This window comes from Chenopodium album, chromosome 6, assembly GCF_948465745.1.
Source record: "Chenopodium album chromosome 6, dcCheAlbu1.1, whole genome shotgun sequence".
Classification (NCBI taxonomy): Eukaryota; Viridiplantae; Streptophyta; class Magnoliopsida; order Caryophyllales; family Amaranthaceae; genus Chenopodium; species Chenopodium album.
In genome coordinates this window covers 10,275,703-10,295,589 of record NC_137839.1, presented here as the reverse complement: position 1 = coordinate 10,295,589, position 19,887 = coordinate 10,275,703, and the positions used below count along the sequence as shown (strand labels likewise).

General features: G+C 33.7%; 1 protein-coding gene across 2 annotated transcripts; it reads right to left on the bottom strand.

Moving 5' to 3' along the window:
* Positions 1 to 10,818: 10,818 nt before the first annotated feature.
* LOC145634572 (uncharacterized) lies at positions 10,819 to 15,170 on the bottom strand. Of its 2 annotated transcripts, none has more exons than XM_081685990.1 (5): positions 14,869 to 15,170; positions 14,263 to 14,391; positions 12,369 to 12,558; positions 11,994 to 12,037; positions 10,819 to 11,504 (listed from the first exon to the last, which is right to left on the bottom strand). In XM_081685990.1, the coding sequence occupies exons 1-5, from the start codon at positions 14,885 to 14,887 to the stop codon at positions 11,017 to 11,019; spliced, it is 870 nt and encodes a 289-aa protein (XP_081542116.1). In that variant the 5' UTR covers positions 14,888 to 15,170; the 3' UTR covers positions 10,819 to 11,016. The 2 variants fall into 2 exon arrangements, with proteins under 2 accessions (XP_081542116.1, XP_081542117.1); XM_081685991.1 differs by having other exon boundaries at positions 10,819 to 11,501.
* Positions 15,171 to 19,887: the final 4,717 nt, after the last annotated feature.

Sequence of the window (19,887 nt, the reverse complement as noted above, 5' to 3'; positions counted from 1 at the left end):
TTTTTCATAAAATGCATTAATATCATAGACGTCGTTTTTAATCAAATTTCGAAAAAAAAAATTAAAAGCTCGTTAAATTTTCAGTAATAGAGATATCAAATATAGTTTACTCCCTATATTTGACAAATTGAATTCATAATAAAATAACGAGCTTTTAATATTATTTTTTCAAATATAAAGATATCAGATAAAAAAAATATTGTTTATGTTATGCGTAAATTTCTATGAGTCAAAGTCAAGTAGAAATCAACAAATGTCAATGGCGAAACCAAGCTGCAAACCTCGATGACGAAAGAGTAGCTCTGACGGACGAAAAGCATACGAACTACCTTCCTATTTTTTAGGAAGCGATATACACAAGACTGAGTCTCCCTACCAGCTAGATTCACTGAGAAGATGATTCCGAGAATAGAGGAAGTAGTCTATCTCCTTTCAACAGCTAATTGTGAACCCTAATTAGCATCTATATAAGGGTAGCGCACTATCTACGATAGACACATTGCATCCTAGCTACTAAAATAATTTTAAGTATACATTGTAAATCGATTCCTTTGATATTTTGCATAGTGAAAGTTTGGTAGATCCTCATTCTACCCGTGGTTTTTACCTTCATTGGGTTTTCCGCGTCAACAACTCTTTGTGTTATTTCTTTATTTTCGCATTAGTTTTATTCACACTTTTATTTAGTTGATCCGTAGCCTAGATTTTGAAATTCAATCCCACCTAACAAAAATTAGCATAAATAATTTTGCGCCCACCGTGGGGCTACAACTAGGTAAAACCCTAAATTCCCTAATCCAGCTTTCAATATGAGTCCCGATGAGATGACCCCAGAACAGTTGAAAGAGGCTTATGAGAAAGCTCAAGCTGATCTCGTGGCAACCCAAGAATCCAACAAACGCTTGAGTAAGGAAAAGGAAGCATCGGAATCTGATGCAGTTACCCTTCGCCGGCAGCTAGAATCTCCCCAAAGCAACCGTCGTCGTCGTCCAAGGAACTTGGAAATTGTGCCGCGTATGCCAACATTGGACGTGGTAGAATCTCCGCATGATATCGATACAGAATCCAATGATGGAGATATGGAGACTAAGCCCCCGACCCGGAACGCTGGGCAACAAGGGAATTTCCAGACTCTAGGAGGCGAGCAGCAGTTCAATGATCGTGAGCCGAACCAGACTGATATCTTGCTCCATAGGTTGGCCGCTTTAGAGAATTAAAATTCCAGAGTGCTGTCGACGATGAAGAAGATGTCAGGTGTTCCGAGCCCTGCCAGAGAAAAGCTCCTGATGGATTCGCAGCAACTCTGCTTAGCGACAAGTTGTCCAGGGCCCGCATTCCTAGAAGACTGTCTCTGCTGACGTTTACCTCGTTCTATGATAGTACAACCTGTCCAGAGCAGCATGTCGAGCACTTGTACTACAAGCAGTGAATGTGGCAAGCTTCAATTTCGTTCAAGTGCTGGGAGGCATGCATGTGCAAATCCTTTGGCGCGACGCTGATTGGTCCCGCCTTCAAATGGCTTGGCAACCTCGAACCAGGTAGTATCACTAGCTTTGCTATGTTAATTAACAAGTTTTATTCCTACTTTGAAAGCAGGAGGCGATTCAACAAGCAAACAAGTGTAGACACCCAAATGTGTCTCCACAAAACCAAACCCACTGATGAATACCTTTTATGTCATTTGATTATCTAACGAGGCAAAAGTGTGAAAAGTCTAGTGATGAGGATTTTTTATTAAAATATCTCTTCTTTCTGTTTTTGAAAATAATTCTTTTCTTACCTTATTTTTGAAAAACGTGCATTTTAGTTTAGTTTGGTCCATGATAAGGGTCTAATAATGGTGTAGTCGGATGGGGCTTGAAAAGACCTTTCCAACGATATATTATAAGCCCAATTCCGATGAATAATGAGGAAGTTATGGCCAAAATACTAAACTGGGCCCGGTTTGGTTTTTATATGCGGCCCAATGATCTAGGGGAGGGCCTATTATTAATTATCATTCCTAAAGCTATTAGGATTGATTATAGTCTTCTAGAATACTCTAGAAGGTTCTTTTAAATCCTAATGGAGTTAGGATTGATAATTATGTTTCAAAGAGTTTGAAATTGATAAAACTACTCTTTTTAAGAATCCTTGTTTTGTACGAAGTGGAATATATTCAGATTTTATTTTTGTGCCTCATAATATTTATCCAAATTTTATATGGTTGGATAGATCTTGAAATTATCTTTCCAATGATATATTATAATATTAAATCCGAGCTATAATGAAAAAGGTATGAATGTGACATGAAACTCTATCCAAAACTGACACCCTTCCACTATTTCAACATATCTTTTTATGTAAAAAATATTTTAATCTGATTCCAATTGAGTTGAAAGTAGACTTCAAGATCCTTCCAATGACATATTATATGCCTTATTTGGACTTCCGGATCAAAAGATATGATAAAAACAAAACATGTGAAACTAATTATTAGCGCCTGACGCTAAGCATTAGCGCTTGACGCTAACCTTCAGCGCCTGGCGCTAATGTCCAGTGTCTGGCACTAATTGAGTTTTATTCTCGTTGAAACTCCAGTTCAATTTTCTATTTTTTGGCTGATTTTCTCTATAAAAACTCCGTTTTCAATCATCAATTCTTATTCTTTCTAATTCTCATCAACTCTCATCAAGAATTTCTTGATTCTCTCTCTTTTTCTAAACCAACCCTTTTTACAAACACAATTCCTTATACATTAGCACTAGACATACCTAGAATTGTTCGAAGTTGCCTTCTCCCTAGACATGAAAGGTTTTAATTTCTGAGGGTTTGGTCCCAGATCTTTATTTCAATTATTTAATTTAATTGTTTTAATTATTATTTTCCTTGAAGTTACTAACGTGTGTATTTTGTTATTAGAAAGAGGTACGAGGCATCCAAGCAAGTGCTTTAATTGATTTATTGATTTTATGATATACAAATCATGCTTAGATTGTTATTTTGATTCCTAGTATCATGTTAGGATGTTTTATTGATTCCTAGTATCATGTTTAGGATGTTTCTAGTATCATGTTAGGATGCTTTCTTTAGTATGATATTTAGGGTGATTTGCTTATATCAATCATGATTCCTGCGGTGCTTCCTATTTTCTTCCTAATATTCATGTTAGTATCATGTTAGGGCTAAATATATGATCTTTAATGTTTAGTGACATGCTAGGGTTTGTTATTAATCTTGTTAGTATCATGCCTAGGATCTTGCTATTATTATTATGCTTTAACATGATTATGTTAATTATGATTAATTTTATTATTTTAATTATGATTATAATTGTTTTAATTTATGATCATGATTATTTTAATTATTATTATTATGATTATAATTATTATTTTGATGATTATTATGTTGCTTGATATTTATTGTTATTGCTTGATCACACCTTTTATACATGTTTAAAGGGAATTTGTACTTGTAATCACGCTTAATAAGATATTTAATAATCTTGTTAGGGTTAATATGATTATAATTCAAGTGATCGCCAATAGTAGATTTATTTGTGCATTTATATTCAACCAACATAGATAAACAGGTTTAGGGTTAATCCTATTGATTATATGTTAGTCAGAAAGCGCACATGAATACGATCAGAATGAAGTAGAGGCCTATTATTAGGGCAGGTTCAATCTCTTTTAGGTTGGATAGGTACCTTCATCCCCGAACTACCAGTCATGGTTCCAGACCTATTGGAGTTGACGATCTCCTGGATCGTTAAGGGGTGTAACCTTCACCCTGTGAACGGTTTACAAGTTCCTAAAACTTGTTAGCGACTCTTTTGCTCTATCTTCTTTCCCTTTGGACGCCATCGTACTTTAGTGTATGATCACAGTGAGGTTCAAGTTAGGGATAATGCTTGAAATATTCCCTACAACAAGAGACCTATATCGGATCGTCCAAGGACCAAAGGAAAGCATTAGGCCGTATTGGTTCAGATTCAACAAGGAAAAGATCTCGATCAAGAATGTCGACAACAAGATTGCCATCGAAGCTTTCCTCCGAGGAATACATTTAGATTCAGATCTGTACAAAGATATGGTCAAATATCTCTGCTTAACATTTGAAGAGGTCCGAACAAGAGTTGTGGCCTAGATGCGTTTCGACGAGGACATCGCCAATCAAAGTTCCAGTCAGAACGTTAAGAGCTCAACTGATCGCAAGGCTACAGGCAATTCGCGAGGATCTTGGCGACATCAGCCATACGAAACAACAGGTAGATCATGATCTGTTAATAGTGTGCAGGTAGAACATATCATCGATGCACCGCAATATCCAGAGATATCCGAGTATGGGTTTGACGTGAACATTATAGCGGTGGTGAAAGAGTTGGAGCCTCTAGGCAGAAAAGTTCGATGTCCAATGAAGAGCAATAAGCTAGATTTAGAAAAGGATATGAGCAAATGGTGCGAGCGACGATGGTCACAAGACAGAGGATTATTATGCTCCGCAAAGAGAAGTCGCCTTCCGGCTGGAGAGAGCAACCTCAAGCATCTGCTAGGAAAGAAGAAAGGAAATGCAACCAGTAACGACAAGCAGGCCCTCAAAGCCGCCTGTACCTAAGGTAGTAGTTAGTGTTATTTCTGGTGGTTCAGATATTTGTGGATTAACCTACTCTGCAACCAAAAGAATTACAAAGTCGTCAACAGAAAATGCAGATGTCCCGGAAGAGCTGAGAGATCCTTTGGAAAAGAAGCTGGAAGCTATGGCCATCACGTTCGACGATGACGACATCAACAACATAAACAAAGAGCATGAAGATTCCCTTGTGATTTCTCTGATGGTTGGGAATTGTCTGCTTCGAAGGGTGTTGGTCGATGGAGGAAGCTCCGCAAATGTTCTATTCCGGAGGACTATGGAAGATATGGGGATGAAAGATAGTGACGTCATTAGAAGGTCGACGACCTTGGTCGGTTTCAGCGGCTAGACTATGTCAACTCTCGGAGATATAACCCTACCAACCTATGCAGGTGGCCTAAACCCTCAAACAAAATTCTATGTCGTCGACTGCCCTTCAGCTTACAACGCCATCATGGGAAGACCATGGATCCACAAACTAAAGGTTATTCCTTCCACCTACCACCGTTCAATCAAATTTCCAACCTCTTGGGGAATCCAAGAGATTAAAGGAGAGCCCCGTGAAGCCAAACATTGCTATAAAACAACCTTAAAACCAACCATGAGAACCGCATAGCAATTACAGCAAGGCCTGACACCAGACAATCCCAACGACCTCGAAATCGACGAAATACCCTTAGCTCCTGAAAAACCAGATCAAGCCGTCCGTGTCGGAGCCAACTTAGCACCTGAACTCAAAAATACTATCCTAACCTTTCTCCGAGAGAATAAAGACTGTTTCGCTTGGTCTAATGAAGACATGACTGGCATAGATCCAAGCATCATCTCGCACAAGCTGAACATCGAACCAAATCACAGTCCTGTAAAGTAGAAGCGTCGATAGTTTGCTCTGGAGCGAAATAAGATCATCAACGACGAAGTGCAGCTAGCAGCTGATCGATACAGGGAAAATATATAAGAGAAGACAAATATCCAGATTGCCTCGCTAATGTTGTCGTCGTCAGCAAAAAGAATGGCAAGTGGAGAGTTTGCATCGACTTCACCGATCTCAACAAAGCGTGCCCAAAAGGTCTATTCCCGTTGCCGCACATCGACGCCATGGTGGATGCAATAGCAGGTCATGAGCTCCTGACATTCATGGACGCTTAATCCAAATATAATCAAATCCTCATGCATCCCGACGATCAAGAGAAGACAACGTTCATGACCGACAAAGGTATATAATGTTATAAAGTTATGCCTTTTGGACTAAAAAATGCAAGTTTGACGTACCAAAGACTAGTCAAAAGAATGTTCAAGGATCAACTAGGGGACACGATGGAAGTATACATCAACCACATGCTAGTGAAGTCCAAGAAATCATAGGATCACGTCAACCACCTTCTCAAACATTTGAGGTATTGCGGAAATATGGTATGAAACTTAACCCTACTAAATGTTCTTTTGGAGTATATGCTGGTAAATTTTTCGACTATGTAGTAACGCAAAGGGGAATTGAAGTCAGTCCCGACCAAGTCAGGGCCTTAATAAATATTCAATCCTCCCCCCGAAACGTTAAAGAAATCTTGAAATTGACAGGACGAGTGCAGCGTCAAATCGCTTTATTTCTCAATCGTCGGACAAATGCCATCTTTTTAAAAATGTTTTACGAAAAAATAGGCTTTAAATGGACCGACAATCATGAAAAAGCATACAGGATTTAAAGAAATACTTAATGACGCCACCCCTCCAGTCGAAACCCAAAACTAACGAGCCTTTGCAGCTTTATATTGTCTTCAGCGCTGTCACCGTCAACGCAATTCTGACCACGGAAGATGACGACGCTGGGCAGGTACCGGTTTACTACGTGAGTAAAACCTTGCTCCCAGCTGAGGTAAGATATTCGTCTTTGGAAAAATTAGCTCTTGCTTTGATTACCGTTGTTAAGAAATTGAGGCATTATTTTGAAACCCAGAACGTAGTGGTGATGACTAATTATCCACTTAAGTCTATTTTGAGAAAGCCAGAGTTAACAGGACGATAAGGAAAATGGAGCATCTCCCTAAGCATAATGGACATCGAATACCAACTTAGGAAATCAATCAAATTGCAGGCTCTAGTCGATTTATGGCTGACTTCAGCCCCGATTTACAGGCCATTGCTGACAAAGAGGTAGAAGAAATCAACAACGTCGACAAAGAAAGCAATTGGATCCTGTTCGTTAACGGCTCGTCCAATCAACGAGGAGCTGGCCTGGGAATGGTACTAAAGTCGCCATAGGGGGACATAATAGTACAATCCATATCTTGTGATTTCAAGGCAACTAATAATGAAGCAGAATATGAAGCTTTGATTGCAGGGATGATCGTCGCGAAAGACTTGGGAGCAACAACTTTAGACGTATACAGTGACTCCTTCCTCATTGTCAGCCAAATAACAGAAGATTTTGCTGCAAAAGACTCCAAAATGACAGCCTACCTCGAAATATCCAAACAAAAATCCAAACACTTCAACCCATTCACAATCCAACAAATTCCAATGACCTAAATGCCTAAGCCGATGCACTTGCCAACTTAGCCTTCGCTCTAAAAAAGACCACCTTCACAAATATCCCTTTAGTCTACTTACAAAAGCTGTCTATATCCACAAAAGCAATCCTTCCCATCGAAGTTAACAACGACGACAGCTGGAACAAATCCCTCATAGATTACCTTACCAACGATACCCTTCCTAATACCATATCGTCTATGGAGTCTTGTTACATAAATCAGCGTCGGGATTGTCACAAAGATGCATCCAAAGACATGAACAACAGTCTATCCTTATCCATCTACACGATGGCATATGCATCAGTCATGTTGGAGGTAGAGGGCTAGCCAAAATCGCAAAGAGACAAGGATAGACCGACGCTCCATGAAGACGCCATGCAATATGTCGCCAAATGTGATAGCTGTCAACAATTCGCCAACACCGTCCACACGCCTTCAGAATCTTTGCACCAAACCTTATCTCCATGGCCTTTCATGAGATGGGGAATGGATATCGTCGGAAAGTTACTTGCAGCACTAGGATTAAAATGGATTTAGGGCTAATTATATTTTTAATTATCTCCCAAAATCTCTTATTTTCCTTAATTCTAATTCTCCATATTTTTAACATCTAATCATCATATTTTCTTGCCATTCATTCTTCTTAATTATTCCCCAAGTTATTCTAATTTCCTTATTATTTTTTATGACATACATACCTTCCATATTCAAGTATACACAATTACCTTAATATCCAAACTTTCCTTAATTCTTTTACTCATTTCTCCAAGTAATCCCTTAAACCCTGCTTACCATAATTCTTCCCAAATTCTCTTTCCATAATTCTTTCATGGTCTAGCCTATAAATACCCTTCATACCTCTCACATTTTTCACACCAATTATCTTCTTTTCTTCTCCTCAATTTTACACAAATCATCCCGTTTATCTTTGAAGCCAATTTTAGGGCACTTCTGGTAAGTTTTTGGGGTATTGAAGTTTCACATAATATTGTTCCTCTCAAAAAATCCTTGAGGTTAGGCTCAAGAATCACCCAATTCGAAGTTATATCAAAGATGTTATAGCCTCTGCAAGTTCTGCCTATTCTTTCCAACGCAAATCCAATTCTTCTCTTTTCCTTGGTTTCTTATCTTTTCTTATTCTCTTATCTTATTCAATTATTATTATTATTATTATTATTATTATTATTATTATTATTATTATTATTATTATTATTAGTATTATTATTATTATTATTACTATTATTATTATTATTATTATTATTATTATTATTATTATTACTATTATTATTATTATTACTATTATTATTATTATTATTATTATTATTATTATTATTATTATTATTATTATTATTATTACGGGGGATTTATAAATAATTATTATGAGTAGTTTTAATTATGTAAAATCAGGTTTTAATGATGTTTATGAGAAATTAATTTAAAAGGTTCATGTACATATAGTTGGGGGTTTTTAATTATTTGTTAACCTTATATTGATTAAGGTTATATTTATTTGTAGGGTATGTTCGAGCAAGGTTCTTGAGGTTCTTTTTGTGTGGTTTTTCTAGCAAGGATCAAGGTACGTTTAGGTGGCTAGATACCTTTGAAAGTGATTGGTTTGAATAACATGTATTACATGATTTGATTGGTGATTGAATTAAATTTATTTGAATTATGATTTTGAAATAAATTATGTTTGAAGGTATTGATTTTAATAAAAGTATTTTGAATGATTGATTTTTAAATCATGTTTTGAATGGTTTGGATTACTTGTCGTTTTTAAATAAAGGAATTGATTTTAAAAGTTTTGTTGAATTAAATAGAGGTTTTTCAAGGAAGAGTTGTTGATTTTGAAAAGTTATTAATATGAGATTTTATTCTCAAGTATTTATTTACAAGGTTTGATTTTGAAAGCATGTGGAATTAATTAAAAAGGATTTTGAATTATATTGGAACTATTGGATATTAAAAGGATTTATTGAACCATTGAATTATTATTATTAATACTTTTATAAGCATGTTAGTAATCCCACTATGCGGATTTGGTTTATTGATAAAGCCTTGGACTTTGTATTATGACCGGGTCTTTCCTCAAGAATAGTCTTGTAATATAAGGAGACTAGCTTTAATATGTTAGTAATACCTTTTTTCGTAAAATGCATTAATATCATAGGCGCCGTTTTTAATCAAATTTCGAAAAAAAAAATTAAAAGCTCGTTAAATTTTCAGTAATAGAGATATCAAATATAGTTTACTCCCTATATTTGACAATTCATAATCAAATAACGAGCTTTTAATTTTTTTTTTCAAATATAGAGATATCAAACAAAAAAAATATTGTTTATGTTATGCGTAAATTCCTGTGAGTCAAAGTCAAGTAGAAGTCAACAAATGTCAACGGCAAAACCAAGCTGCAAACCTCGATGACGAAAGAGTAGCTCTGACGGACGAAAAACATAAGAACTGCCTTCCTATTTTCTAGGAAGCGATGTACACAAGACTGAGTCTCCCTACCAGCTGGATACAACCGTTAGTGGGATGAGTGGGATAAGGATTCACTGAGAAGATAATTTCTAGAATAGAGGAAGTAGTTTATCTCCTTGCAACGGCTAATTGTGAACCCTAATTAGCATCTATATAAGGGTAGGGCACTATCAACGGTAGACACATTGCAACCTAGCTACTAAAATACTTTAAGCATACATTGTAAATCGATTCCTTTGATATTTTGCATAGTGAAAGTTTGGTAAATCCTCATTATACCCTCGGATTTTACCTTCATCGGGTTTTCCGCGTCAACAATTCTTTGTGTTATTTCTTTATATTTGCATTAGTTTTATTCACGGTTTTATTTAGTTGATCCGTAGCCTAGATTTTGATATTCAATCCCACCTAACGAAAATTAGCATAAACAATTTATATTCCCACTTTATTTTTGGTATTGTAATTAAACAATTAATGAACATGTCATATCTTTAAACTACACACATTATTTTCAATAAAATGACCGCTAAATCAACAAAAATATCTAATCAAAATGTTATTTTAATAATAATATTAACAGTTGTTGGTCCATATTTAATAAAAAGTTTTAAAATTACTAACTTTCATTTTTATATGAAAGTTAACTTCAATACAATATTAGTAATGCAAAATAATTTAACTTGATCACTTTAAGAAAAGGTGTACAAGGGATTGGCTTTTGCAACTATGTTGATTTTGGTTGTAAATTGTAATTATTATATTCAATTTATTATTATAATATAAGAAATCATATTCATAAACAAAGAGTCATGGAGTGTATGCAAAATTGCAAATACTCCATAGTATGATTGCCAAATGTTAGTTACACAATATTCAAAATAGATAAAAAAAAAAAAAAAAAATTATATATATTATTTATCTTTCGAACTACTAAGTATTACTTAAAAAATATATGTAATACAACAATAATTTTGCCCAAAACAAGTAAATAAAGAAATTACTCCATAGAATGTACTAGTCTAAGGGCCTGTTCTTTTCAGATTATTTTCAGCTCAGCTCCAATAAGTACAATTCAGTTCTTAATTTTCTTCTCTCATTAATAAAACTGTAAGGAAAAAAAGTTCACTTAGCAATTAATTATAAATACATCGATAACTATGAAATTTCTTCTTTACGTACAATTACATGCACGAAAATATAACAAAAGGATCAATTAATATTATGATATTCACAAAGTATCCTTGCAATCATTCCACACCCAACAAGGTTATACATGCAACCTTGTAATTAACCAATTCAATACAAATTTAAAATTACAAATTAAAATTAAAACCCAATTATACACCATTGGATACATTTACATATATCCATGCAAAAAGAATTAAAATATAAAACACTATTCTTCTTTCTTGTTGTTGTTGTTCCATGTTGCACACACCTTTTGTAGCTCTTCTGCCAAATAAGTGAAACAATTTACCTCTTGCTTATTCTCAGGGTTATCTCCTGGCTGACTAGCTGCCTCCGTTGTCGTCGTCGTTGTCGTTGCCTCCGTTTTAGTTGGCTCAGCCGCTCTGGTAGCAGCCACAACATTATCATCTTGATGGTCTAGCCCTGTTGGAGTTGGACTTGACAATGGCACAGGCACGTTCGCCGCTTCATCGGTTTTGACCTCTTTAACATCTTGGAGTTTCTTGTCATCTATAGGTTGTTGCTCAATTGTTGTGGCCTTGTTGTATGTTGATGTGAATGCTTTGTATGCTTCCGTAAGACCGCCTTCTACCTTCTTTAGCTCTTCCTTGGCTTTACTTTGTAGCTCTTCCTTGGCCTTTTCAGCTCCATTCTTTATTTTGCTAAAGAACTCTGGCTTCTTCTTCTCTTCAGCTGCTGCAATCACGTCCATAAATGTTGCTTGTTAAAATATTATGATAGTCATATTTCAAACGACCACTGTAGAATTTTCACTAAAGCACTAATTAACCAAGTAACCCTTATAACACTGACAAAGTAACAACTCTATAACACTATCCGAATAACCCTATAACACTGCCCGAGTAACTATTGTAACACTAATGAAGTAATCCTATGATGACTTGCCGCACACATACAAGAATGTGAGATAATCCAATTATCATGGGGATATTATGTTTTTCAATGTCATGACCTTAATTTAATTGTCAAAATGGTGTTATTTTTCAATGGCATAACCTAATTTTAAAATAAGGATATCAATTGTCAAAAATCAAAATTATGTGTTACACAAAATATAAGAAAGTACGTGCATTGGTCATGAACTAGTATACAGTATATATTAGAATGATAAAATTTGACTCTAAAGAATTACATTATTGGATGCTTAATTATAATTAAAATTACCTGGAGTAGATTCTTTGGATTCGGCAACTGGAATAGCCTTTGTCCTGCAATATTATCACCAATTTACCTCACTTTAAAACACATGTATAAATGTATTCAACAACAGTTAAGCAAAAACTATAGATCCATAAAAATAAAGTTCATACTCGTAATTAATAAGTTAGTCAAAAGCACTTATTACATGCAAATTAAAAAGTATGATGTGCATAATCCGATCTCTTTTTTGTTCCATCCATAAAGATGTTCTAGTATTTAATTTTGTTTAAAATTGTTACATAAAATGTTCTTTTATGTATATAAAAATTCCTTATAAAAATGATCCAATGATTTACAAATTAGATAGGCAGTATAGAAAAGGCAATATATATAACTTACAACTCTGAAGCCAGATTCTCTGTCTTATTAGCATAAGTACTAACCACTTCTTCAATAAACTTTGGAGCATCTTCTGTGAGTTTTTCTAGGAGAGTTGCCGGAGCTGTCTCTCCGATCACCTCAGTATCTGCTTCAATAGTGTTACTTGGGTCGCTTTCATCAGCATACTCCGATCCATCAGTTTTCTTATCTACACACAAGCAACCGTGATCAGATAGATATTCAAGGAGAGCCCATGCTTCATCCACACTTCAAGCCCAATGGGATCTCGTGTGATGGAGCATAATCTTTTGGTTGAATGGGTTTTTAACACCAGTGTCTATATGTTATCTATTGTTGGACCATCTCCAGTGGTGAGACTCAAGTTTGAGTATTGAAATACAAAATGAGTTTTTTTTTTTTTTTTTTACCTCCAATGGTGATATTATACCTACTTTCTCAATTTAGCAACTCACATAAAGTCTAAATTCTCAGTGGTGAGACTCTCTAAAATATACAAATGTCACTTTTAATTTATGCCCCATCAATTATTATAAGATTAAAAAATAATAAAAAAAAATAAGTAAAACTTAAATAAATTACAAAATATATTAGAATATTGACAAGGGCCCACACTTTTTGTCAAATGAGACTCAAAGTTAAGTATCCAAACTTAGCAACTTTCTTTTGGAGTTGCTAAGTTTAGATATCAATTTATTGGTATACATTGCAAAAAATACTATCTCTCTCCTAAAAATACTCACTAGAGTCTCACCATTAGAGATGGTTTTAGAGTAACACTTAGTTTAGATAAGAAGAAATAGAGAGAAAGGAAGCGAAACTACTGCCGTTGTTTGGATAAGAGGTTTGGAAAAAGTAGGGAAGGGAGTGAGTAGATAGGAAGAATCCATTTTAATGACGACAATTCGTCCGTAATTGATCCAAAGAGATTTGAAGGGAAAATAAGGCTATAGCTTGAGTCCAATATAATAATAATCAAATAATTATAATTTTATATTATATATATGTCGGCAATAATGGATTTTGGGCGCAATGCTTATGCATGCATGTTATGATACAATTGAGCTCGTTGACTTATTATCATATTAGAGTACGTAAACAAGAAGAAATTTCAGCCCAAGAATATTCATTTTTTGTTGAAAAGTATGAAGGTATGTAGAAGGTGATGTTTGAGTACAAAATACGTTTATGGATGACAAATTATATAGCTAAATCGGTTTATGGTTGAATTAATCAAAGGTACGTAAAAGATTAGATTTCAATTTATGGCTTTTTTTTTTTTTTTTTTTTTTTTTTTATGTAAGAAGAATAGAATAATTGCCATAGAACATTGTACCGTACATAGAGTATTTCAAATTTTCAACAAATTCTATTTACATATTTTATTTTTTTTTACAATAACAAAAGAACAACAAATTAAGAAAAGGTAGACAAAGTAATACGACATCTTCTAGCCATGTCGTTAGCCCGTTTTACCTGTTCTCTTGGCACCTTTAATATTGCACACCTCATAATATGTCGTAACTTATAACTACGGAGTATCATATTTTTCTACTATGAAATAGATTTATTTTGTCTTTATTAGATGTTACTATACTAGAAGAATAGAATAAGTAAATAATCAATTGTTTAAAATTAGTTACCATGTTCTTTCACAAAAAGAAAAACAATTTAGTTATCATATTATACGGTTATACACGTATTTTATATAAAGTGGTGTGATGATAAATATAACTTTCTTATAAAATTGGAACTTATTATTATAAAGGTTGATTAAATCAAACTAATTTAACCCATACACGTTTTAGTTAATTGACTGATAGACACATTATTTAATTATCTTTGCAAGTTGAAGAAATAAAAATTAAAGAGATAAGAAAAGATAAGAAAATACCTAACTTCCTGCTGCGGGAGAACATCTTCATTAATGGATTTGCACTTTTCTTGGAAGACAAGGTACGTGCTGGGCTTTTCCCAAAGATCTTGAAGCTACTCGTCTTCGTAACGCTTTTGTCCTCATTACCTATTCATTATTTCAAACATAACACAAGTACATGAATAGCTTATACAAATATTACTATAATTTTTTTAAAAAATAGATGCTTGTTTTTCATATATGCTAGACGTATGTGGTACATGCGGCTTCTTATAGGCATGCACACACCAAGAAGAGGACTTTTGTAGCCTTATGGGCATTCTATATCACATCTAATACTTCATAATAATTAACCCATTGATGTAGTTATTGAAATTCCGAAAAAAGTAAAAGCACACGAGAAAACAACTTATGATGTTATAGACTATCTAATAATCATCTATTCCAACAATATTATGTTTCTAATTATGTTTTATATATGCAACGACATGTGAGGTGCATGTACATTATAGCTTAACATAAAACCCTCTAGCTAAATCTTACCTTTAACATGTTAATATATGTAAATATCAGCTAGTTTAGCGGAAACTCATAAGAAGAATTAAAAAACTTTAATATGCGTACCTTTGGATAAATCCGCCATTACAACTAATAGATATGGAGACTAATTAATAAGCAAGTGATTACTCTGAATAATCTCTATTAATTACTTCTTGTGATGAAGTAATTAAGCTAGGCCTTTTCCTGCTTATGCAATTCTGCTACTTCCGCAAATACACAAATGCAGAGAGCAAACAGAAGAGCAAAAGAACAGGCCTTCTCAAAACCAAAAACTTGTTAATTAAAGAGAAGAAATAAACAAATTTAATTAGAGAAATTCTTCAAACTTTATTAATTACTTGCTAAAGTTGAACTATATTGTGTAATATGATAATGTTAACTTGTTAAGCACTAAGATTTAATTTATATAATTATATGGTTATGTCATGAATCTTTCTCCTGCCAGATTGGAGAGGGTCCCACAAAAATTGCCAAATGGTGGCTTATCAATTGAGTTTAGAGGTGAAAGCAATATTTTGTAGTTACGTACAGAAGGCGTGATGGCACGGTCCAATGTTAAGTTGTACAAGTTAGACAAAAATTTATAATATATGGTTTTTAATTTGATTATATTTGGTAAAATAGATTGTTTGATTAATGTTAGTGTATATAATTGGGTGCATGATCTTTGATATCATATATGATTGTTAAGTACCAGCTTTTTTTTTTTTTTTTTTTTTTTTTTTTTTAACTTGATCTCTTTGTTTAATGTCAACTACTTGTGCTGTCTTATTGATTAAATACATGATTTATGAGGCTTAAAAGCCTTAAATTTAAGTAGTTCAAATGTATTATACAACTAGCTTAATTAAACTTGGATTAATTTAAATTTAAAGCCCATGTACGGTTTTCGAAATGACTATATTTTAAGCCCATGTACGGTTTTGACAACAAAAATAGTCATGTACGGGTAGCAAGGGTTAAGTATCAACGCATAATTGCTATTAGTTAGCAAACATATAGGATGTCAGAAAGTAACACTACATGCATAATAGATTAATAGGTGACATAGGGTAGGTATTTTGGGAGAAAATATTTAACAACATAAGATAGCAAAAAGTATCACTATATGCATAATAATACACAACAAGTACTATTAAGATAACTTATACTTTAAATAGTAGTACATTATACACAGGCCCGTTTCTGAGATATTTGTGGCCTGGGGTGAATATATGATATGAGGCCCTAATTAATAAGTTTTTTTTTTTTTTTTTTTTTTTTTTTTTTTTGGTGATCACCAGGGGCAATCCCCAAAGAAAATTACTCGTATTTTATTTGCACCAAAAAAAAAAAATACTCGTATTTTATAATTTCATTTTTTTTTAATTTTTTTTTTTTTTTTGAAGAAAAAAGACTAGCCACTTCAATTTTAACTCCAAAATTCTAATATCAAATCTGAAAAATAAAAGATACAAAGTACTCCGTAGTATCATTTGTTTTATTTATAAGAGCAAATAATAAAAAGTCATTGTTCCATACTTCTATTCATCATTTTATTCCACACCAAAGGAAAAAAAAAAACAAACTAAATGAAACTAATTGTTGTTGCTTATTTTATTTTTCTTGATTAAATTCAATTTGTCGAATAAAAACCTTACAAAATTAAATTAAAATCATCAAACACAAATTATACGGAGTATTAATTATGTTTTTGAACAAATTATATTAACTATATAAGAAATACAAGAGATAAAAGTTTTAAAATGAACTAATTGATAAATTGAACATGAAACTTGAACTATTAGAAAATATAACATAATTTGAATGGATGAGAGAGTGACGATAGACAGTCGAAGCCAAACAGAATTGATATTGCCCAGCATTGAAAATTTAAGAGATACTCATAGTTAATTAGCATATTTATTAAGGACTACTTTGACTTTGTGTAGGTTTTGGAAAAACTAATTTAAAGAGAAACTACGAGTACTATATTACTCCAAAAATTAAATTTTTAAAATATTCAATAAATTTAATTATAGAAAACTAAATGATGTATTTAATGACTTTAATCTACTATGAAAATTGTTGAGAATTACTCAAATATGGAGTACTTATTACTCCCTCCGTCCAAAAAAGAACGACCCATTTGGGTTGATTACGAGGGTATTAAGGAAGTTAAGTAAAAAGAAAGAAAAGTATATTGGAAAGATAAAATTTACATGGGGTTTGTAAAAAAATAGAGAGAAAAAGTAATAATTAACATGAAAAATCAAATTTTTATATGGGGAAGCTAATTTTGCACAAATATTGTTGCAAATTGGTGGTGTTTTAATGCAAATGGGTCATTCTTTTTGGGACAAAGTTTTAGCCAAATGGGTCGTTCTTTTTGGGACGGAGGGAGTATTATTTTTTTCTAATTACTTAATTTGGGGGCTTGATTATAACTAAATTGAGCTTTAATGTGATGGGCCCAGGGCGGTTGCCCCACCTGCCCTGGGCTTGCTATGGGCCGGGGCTGATTATACATGCATAATGGTACATTATAACGTACCAATGTAGAGTCAGCTTTTTTCATTTTTAATTGGAAAATTTGTCAAGAATAAGCCAACCTTTGCGTGGTTAACTTAAAATAAGTCAACCTTTCTATTAACTCAAAATAAGTCGACTTTTAAGGGGTCTTTTCTTTTAGTAGGCCAAAAGACCTACAACCTACCAAACAGGTCATTTTTTGTATAAAATTACTTTATTAAATCTAATTAAGTGTTTAACTATAATTATATTAAGTAAAAAAAAATATAAACATTTAAAAAAAATCATATCCTTCAAAAAAAAAAAATCATGAAAAAAAAAGACCAACCATCCTTTTCCTGCAACCACTGCTAACCCCTGCCAGTGGCCGGCACCGGCGACCACCTCCATCCCTTGGCGGCCAGTGACCCCATTCCCCTCCTTTTTCTCCCACCCATGACACCCTACTCCGTTAGTTTAATAATTTCCCATCCCCGTTGGCCACTTTGTTAGTTGAGATGATTAATACAAGAGGGGGGGGTGAATTGTATAGAGTTCCTAATGACTACTTTTGCGGATAAATAAACAATGCGTATAGGAACTTAAGCAAACACACAGATTTTACGAGGAAACCTTTCAGGGCTCAACTGGAAGTAAAACCTCGACCCTACCTTAGGGATTTCAAACACAAACCACTTCACTATAATAGGGCAAACACCAAGTTACAACCTATTAGACACGGACCTTTATTTCACAAGTTCCTCACTGGACTTGTTACTTGATAGGACCCTATCCTACCCAATCTAAGCACCACACTTAGATTCACTCGTACCACCAAAGTACTACCAAAGTATAAAACACTCGTACCACCCCAGTACAAAAACTCTCAGCCTCACCAAGAAGCTTACACAAAACTGTATAATACTCAAGCTATAAAATCACCCAAATAACCCAACCAATACAAATACAAGGCGCCTATTATGATAGGTAAGCAATGCACGAAATCCGAAACTAATATGAAAAGTTAAAAGCTTGGTAAACTTACTCGTTTAAAGCACTGTGATTTCTCCATGCATAAACTCACAAAAAACCTAAATCATTTTGCTCTCTACTATTTATACAAGTAACACTTGTATAGAAAGTAGGTTTTCTAAAAAGATAAATATGTTAACTTGACTTATCTTTAATAAACACGGTTTTAGTAAATCAAGTGGAATAAAATATTTTCCGAAAATAAATATAAAAGATATTTATAAAGAAAGCTTATCTTTTCATAATAAACCGACTTTAGAGAAAAATAATCTTTTTGTTAGAAAATCTTTTCCTAAAATCTATCTTTTATCATTTTCCATATTTATTTTATTTACCAACAAACTTATCACGTTTCTAATAAATCTCGTGCACTAACCTACTTACCATATTAACAATAATTTCTAAGAATAAACTTTAACCATTATTGCTGCGCCGCACTCTGATCAGATGAATTACTTGGGCTCCAAGCATATCAAGTTCCACCAAAGAACTTAATTGCTAGTCTTCAAGTTCCTGTTAGGGAACGTTCCTGTTAGGGAACTTAGTTCTTGTTAGAGAACTCTTCCTCTGATTTGTTTAACTTCTTCAACAAGGATCTTCTTCATGTCTTCTTAGATTCAGATGGTTCTTCAATCACCAAGATTATTCTGCACCTTGACTAATCACACACTAGAGAATCTTTATTAGATGAGTTTGCTTTTAGTTTAAGTTCCTCATCATCAAAACCTTTATGCTTCAACAATTTCCCCCTTTTTGATGATGACAAACTTAAGCAAAATCTAGAATAAGTTAAACAAAATAGAAGGTCGTATTTTTTTTAATTTATTGACAGAAAGTAAACATACACAGATCAAAAATTAAACGAAAAACAATAGAACAAAATAAGCAAAAACAGAAATAAACTGAAAGAAACTAACAAAACTGACTAAACTACTCATGCATCATATCAGAGAGAGAGTTCTGATACTTTATCAACTAAAACCCAGAACAACTATAGCTTCCAAGTTTGCTTCATCTTTTCCCCCTTTTGGCATTATCAAAAAGTCCTGGTTTTCAAGTTATTAAGCATCTAGCCACAGCCCCACAAGCAATTCATCGAGTGTGGGAAACTCAAGGCAGCGCTGCTAACTTCCCTTAAGTTAGTTCCACTCTCCTGTGTAAGCATTCATAACATACACAAACACACATGTATAAGCAGTTCCAAAAGGCATTCATTTAAAACTGAAAATAAAACATCTTGTTACAGCCTTACTGACCAAAATAACAACATAGAATGTTTTAGCATTCAAAAACTACAGTTGAAAATGTTCATGACTGCAAAGAGGAATAAGGATAGGCTAATAAAGATAGGCTGAAAAGGGAATGGCTAAGTTTGCAAAAGGCTCAAAATTTGCTTGATGTCTTCCTTTTGCTGTGTAATAAGAGCTTCAAGCTTGTGCTCAAGACTCTGAATCTGCTGAAGAAACTCCTCCTTTTGTTCCTTCAAAGCCTTGTCCTGTTCTTGCACAAGCTTCTTTTGATCTTTCAATGCTTTCCCTTGCTCTTGCACAAGTTTTTCCA

Excerpts from the sequence above, each read along its gene's own strand:
- LOC145634572 (XM_081685990.1), bottom strand. Across the intron at positions 12,559-14,262 it reads CTCCCGCAGCAGGAAGTTAG|ATAAGAAAACTGATGGATCG; the intron begins GTATTTTCTTAT and ends GCTTGTGTGTAG. Across the intron at positions 12,038-12,368 it reads GAGAATCTGGCTTCAGAGTT|GACAAAGGCTATTCCAGTTG; the intron begins GTAAGTTATATA and ends ATAATATTGCAG.